This window comes from Mytilus edulis, chromosome 6 (genome assembly GCF_963676685.1).
Source record: "Mytilus edulis chromosome 6, xbMytEdul2.2, whole genome shotgun sequence".
Lineage (NCBI taxonomy): Eukaryota > Metazoa > Mollusca > Bivalvia > Mytilida > Mytilidae > Mytilus > Mytilus edulis.
Window position 1 is genome coordinate 38,581,676 of NC_092349.1, and position 6,000 is coordinate 38,587,675.

At 32.8% G+C, this 6,000-nt stretch overlaps 1 protein-coding gene across 1 annotated transcript in view; it reads left to right on the plus strand.

Annotated features, from left to right (window-relative positions):
- Nucleotides 1–5,465, plus strand: part of LOC139529075 (uncharacterized) — a 45,933-nt gene extending 40,468 nt beyond the window's left edge. Inside the window, exons 5-6 of the mRNA XM_071325325.1 lie at nt 706–916; nt 1,797–5,465. Of these exons, the coding sequence (XP_071181426.1) occupies nt 706–916; nt 1,797–5,380 (3,795 nt within the window). The 3' untranslated portion in view covers nt 5,381–5,465. The remainder of the gene's footprint in view (nt 1–705; nt 917–1,796) is intronic.
- The last annotated feature ends 535 nt before the right edge of the window (nt 5,466–6,000 follow it).

The window sequence follows — 6,000 nt, forward strand, 5'->3', positions numbered from 1 at the left end:
GTAGTGTCACTAATGCCGTTTTTCAGTTAGGTCCCTTTATAACTTTATATGATAGAAAAGCGGGGGCATCATCTGTGTCCTATTGACACACTCCCCATTTATTTTTTAAAGTATTGTAATACTCTCATCTTGCAAACACAACTCATCTGTACCCATTTCACAGAAAGCTCTCTTTCTTTAAGTAGGATTGCTTGCCATCATCGGGTAGTTGACCATATTGTTCCATTATTTTAATTGGATTGTTCTTATCCAGGGATTTGTTAGGCTTTGACCATATTTTGACTGATTTTACTATAACACATTTTGATACCCAATTTATACAACACTGGAGACATTGCACATGAGTTTATTTAGAAACATTTTAGAATTTAAATGATAAATCTTAAAAGTAAAGTTTCTATTTTCATGATATTCTGATATATTTTATTTTAATAATATTTTTTAGAATTTTTGTTGTAAAAGCCAGATATATTATTATATAACTCAACTTATAATTATAAACATTCTCATTAATACATAGAAATGTATAAAATAGTGTGTGTGCAGCTGTGTGCAGCTTATTTTTTTTTATACAGGTTTCCTATGGCTATGATCTTATTCAAGATTTCAAATTGGGTAAAGATTGCCACCATTATTAATTTAAGGCCTAGATTTCAACATATCTATGATTTTGTTCCTTCCAAATAAGTATAAATGTTATTTTAGGCTTTGCATCGACTTGGTTGTGGATCGTTTGATGAGGAAATTTTTGAATTGAAGGACTTGCAGATTTTTGAATCACAAAAGACAAATAGACTACGCTATATACAAATGCAAAACAGACTTGTAGCTGTTGAAGAGCAGCTTGTAACAGTTACTGAAAGAATGATGACACTCGAATTGCAGCAGAATGACTCTATACCTAAAAATATCAAGGGCAAGTATTAATCTGATATAGATAATAAAATAGATTATGTGGTGACATGAAACGGGGAGGGGTGTTCAGAAATAATTGATTGACTAAAGACAAACAACAATACAAAAAAATCTAAACATTGAGCAAAGCTCATACAAATCCATTAAGAATGAACTCATGTAGAAAGGGATAAATAATATACTCTGAATAAACAAGATTCCAATTTATAAATGTTTGAAAAAAAACTTATTTGAATTGTTTGTCTAATTTGTACCTTAAGATCCCTTTGAAGTAAGTGAAAGTTTTGGTTCAGGTTAGTGAACTTTGAACATGATGAAGTTGTAGTCATATCAACTTGAAACCTTGTACAATCTTTTTTATCAGGCCACTTAAAAAAACTAATTAATTCATGTTTTCGCATAGATTTCTAGGTACACTTTAAATGGGTATGGTTCAAGCTAGGCTTTGTCACACTTGTGTCACATGAACATATGTTATTGTTAGATTTAAAGTTAGACCAATTTTATATTTCTTACAAAAAAGTGAAAACTTTTATTTTGACATTATAATTATGTTCACATTGAAGTAGAATCTACTTACCCATCTGGAGTACCGAGGATAAGGCCGGGTTTTGATGGGATTTGTGTAATTATGCTTTTATAGATGCTATATATTGTAATGTAAATTGTTGATAGTTTTTTGATTTTTTTTGCTGTGGTATTATCATTTTTTTTTACTGATGTTGTTATTTTTTCCCTTTGCATATTAATACTCAACAGTATATATAGTAAAATAAATTTTGGGTAAAAAAAGGTTGAAGTGTAGGGTTGGTTTCCTTGCTCTATATACAGCTCAAGAGATAATTAAGGAGTATAATTGATGTAAACATTCGTCATTACAGATTTGTTTGAGAATAAAATCAAATGCTGGATGACAGATGACAACAAATTCTTTGAAACTACAGCCAGCAGGAAGATACTAGGTGTTGTAAAAGAAAATGCTACCACAGTCATATCTGGTAATTCTGGAATAGGTAAAACAGCCACTGCGCATCATATTGCATTACATTTACAACAACATGAAGACTTCCAGATCTTGCCAATTTCTGACCCAATGGACATTGAGAAATACTATATAAAGAGGCTTGCACAAATATTTGTTTTTGATGATTTATGTGGCGTTTTCAATGTTGATCAGCATTTGATCAATTCTTGGGACAGAGTTTCGAGTCAGATAGAGAAATTTTCTAAGGAAAATAAACATTTTCGAATCCTTGCTACTTGTAGATTACAGATAACTAATAGTTCACAATTTGAAAAGTTATCAGACAAATTAAATTTGAAGAAATGCAGTCTGCTATCAAAACATTTGGCTTACACAAATGGTGAAAAACTTAAAATTGCCTCTTGTCATATGGATCTAGAATACATGCATCCTCTTAGCAGTGAGACCATCAATCAGCTGGACATGTTTCCATTTCTTTGTAATATGTTTGGTTGCTCTGAAAACAAGGATATAAAAATGTTTGAATGCCCTATTCAATATTTTGAAGAAGAGTTTGACCAAATGCAGAATCAAAATGAGGAGTGTTTCCTGGGACTGGCGTTGCTAGTTATTTACAATGACAAAATAAATACAAATGTCTTCAAAGATGAGAGTATAGACACAGGATTCAAAAAGATCTTTAACGAAGTCTTTGAAAGTTTAGAATTATCAAACTGTCCTTCTAAATTGCAAGTCCTTAAGAAATTAGACACCTTAATTGATACTTATATTACAAGTTATATTGAAAACAATGATTCAATAAGAACTAGCAAACATGACATTGTTTTTGATTTACTTTCACTATATTTTGGAAAGAAAATGACCAAAACTCTAGTGAAATATGCTACACCAGTTTTTATTTCAGATCGAATTCAGTTTGAATCTTTAGAAGAAGATCATGATGAATATACAATTATGCTACCTCCATGCTTGGAAAATTTGTACTTTCATCGCATGGAAGAGGAGATAATACATAAGAATTTCTACAATGTATTTGGGAACAAACAATCTCATTTTAAAACATATCAAGAAAAATTTACTGATTTCTTTTCTAAGAAGAAAGATATTTTAGAAATATTATTGTGCAATAGGTGGCCTATTTATCTTTCATCAATGTTTGGATGTAGCATTGTTGTACAGTTTTTGTTGGAACAAAATACTGCATCAGATTTCAATCATGATTCTGAAGATGAAAGAAGCTTTGAAATATATGTTGAGGACAGTGATGATGAATATAATGACCCTGCTGTGGACAAATGCCAAATCATTCATAAAAATGCACCCCTTGTAGCAGCATGTATAGAGGGTCATTTACAAATTGTTCGAACTCTTGTCAAATATGGATATGATATTGATGGTGTCCTTTCCCCCTTGTTTGCTGCATGTAATAATGGGCATACGGACATTGTGAATTTTCTACTTGTCTGTAATTGTGATGTGGATTCGAAAAATCAACATGATGGTCAAACACCACTTCATGTTGCTTGTATGAACGGCAACACAGAAATTGTTTTAGCACTATTAGAAAGAGGTTGTTGCATCAACGACCAAAATTCTTCTAAAGAAACCCCTTTATTCAATGCTTGCAAGCATGGTTATCTTGATGTTGTAAACATTCTCCTGAAATTTAACTCTCGTATTAATATACATAACTACTTAAGTGAACACTTTCTGCAAGCAGCTTGTAAAAAAGGTCGTAAAGATATAGATGAAGTATTGATAAGAAATAGATGTGATGTTAATATAGTAAACTTTTTAGGCCGAACAGCACTGCACGAGGCTTGCTCTTCAGACTACAATCAAGTCTTAGATGAAGAGGATGATACTTGGTCTAGCGAAGGTGAAGAAGGTGATACTTGGACAAGTGAAGATAAAGAAGATGGAATTCAGTATGATGAACCTAAAGTTGAAAATGGCATTAATATAATTGAGGATAAAATTTCAGACAGCATTGAAACGTTTCGAAAAGGCATTGTGGAAATGTTGTTGCACAATAATGTGGACTTGTGTATTGCTGATTGCTATAACTATACTGCACTTCATTTTGCAGCTCAAAGTGGCTATCCAACAATAGTGGATGTTTTGTTGCAGATATTGTTTGAAAAAAATAAGATGGTATTAGTAAATGAAGATAAACCAATTAATATTGAAAAAGAAATCATCCCACCCCTTTTTTGCTCAAGTAGTAAAAGTGTTATACATGTGTTTGTACAACATAACTGTAATATACATGTACGTGATTCCTTAGGTCGAAATGCTTTACATTATGCAAGTGAACGTAGTTCTTTAGAAATGGTATTAATTTTGTATGATATTGGTTGTAAAATAGATAATTTAAGTGCTTCAGGGAAGAGTGTTCTTCATGCAGCATGTCGGGGAGGCAATGCAGATATCGTGGAATTTTTCCTGAATAGAGGATGTGACGTTGACCATGCTGACAATCAGGATGAAACTCCTTTATTTATGGCCTGTGAGAGATCAAACTGCAAGATTGTAGATATATTGATAAAACATAACTGTGATGTTCATAAAATCAATTCTGTTGGCTGCAATTCTTTACAAAAACCCAGTTTAAATGGCCATGCTGACATAGTTAACATTTTGGTGAAAAATGGAATAAATATCAACCAGACTGATGATTGGAACAACACACCACTTTTTTATGCATGTCTTCATGGTAACATAGATGTTATCAATTTATTAATAGAGAATAAATGTGAAGTTAATATTCCAAATAAAGAAGGCATCATTGCTTTGCACATCTCATGCTGGTTAGGGCATCTAGAAACGACACAGTTATTGTTAAAAAATCACTCGAACATCGATCAACCTGATAACTTAAAACTAACACCTTTACATTTGGCAGCCATTGAAGGATACAACGATATAGTTGAATTTTTGATTGAAAACGGTTGCGATATCAATGCTTGTGACATCAATGGCCGCAATGCTTTGCATTATGCATGCATGCAGAAGGTAGAACATGGATATTTTAATATTTTAAGTTGTTTTTCAAGATATCATCGACAGGAACATTATCATAAAGAGGTTGTTGTCCTCCTACTGCAAAATAAATGTGATGCAAATCAACAAGATACTTTTGGTCAGATGCCTTTGCATATAGCATGCGAGACACATACATCATATCGATACATAAGATGTATGACAGATACCGTGAAACTGTTATTAGAGAGTGGTTGTGACATAAATAAGTGTGATAACTCGCAGAGGTCACCATTCCTTATTACATGTGAAAAGAACGGATATGAATCTGTAGAGATTGCGAAAGCTCTGGTTGAAAACAACTGTGATGTCAATATCAAAGATAGCAATGGGCAAACCGCTCTTGAGATTTGTAATTCAAATGGAATTACTTGGATTGCTGAAACTTTGCTCCATAGTCAAAATTATAAAAATGAAGTTACAAAGGAAAATTCTTAAATTCATGTCTCAATTGTTATTTATAAGATAAAGTCATTAGTACTTAAGTAAATAAAAAATAAAAATTCTTTAAAATTATGCAAAAGCTGTGTGAAATACACCCATCATAGGTATCTTAAAATATTCTATGAAATTGTATGTTTAGAAGTTTGAACTGCGTTTGGCATTGACCCGAGAAGCTGATTTTACTGAGCCTCGCATCCCAACTGAGACACATCTGTCAACAACAATCAGGAAAAAGGGTTGTAGAGGAACTCCCCTGAAAGGAACGTTTGTCTGTTACCATTAACCTTTCTGAAAAAATCTGCCTCCTGCCAAAAATGGTAGCAAGTCAACAACGAACTAGCCATGCAAATAAGTGTTTGCTGTAGACCTGTTTCAAACATTTTTTTATGCAAATTGATCTCCCCCTTGCGAGTAACTTTAGAATACATCTAATGTTCCAAAATTTCCTTCGGTAGGGGCTTATAAAACCCTACGTCATCGTCACCCCTGACACAAATTTTGTTTGGTCTAGTAGATATCAACAAGGGCTAGTTTTTGTCGAGCCTTTTGTCAGTGAGAGCTTGACATAGGGATAGTGATCCGCCGGCAACGTTAGTTCTCTTCTAAAACGCTTT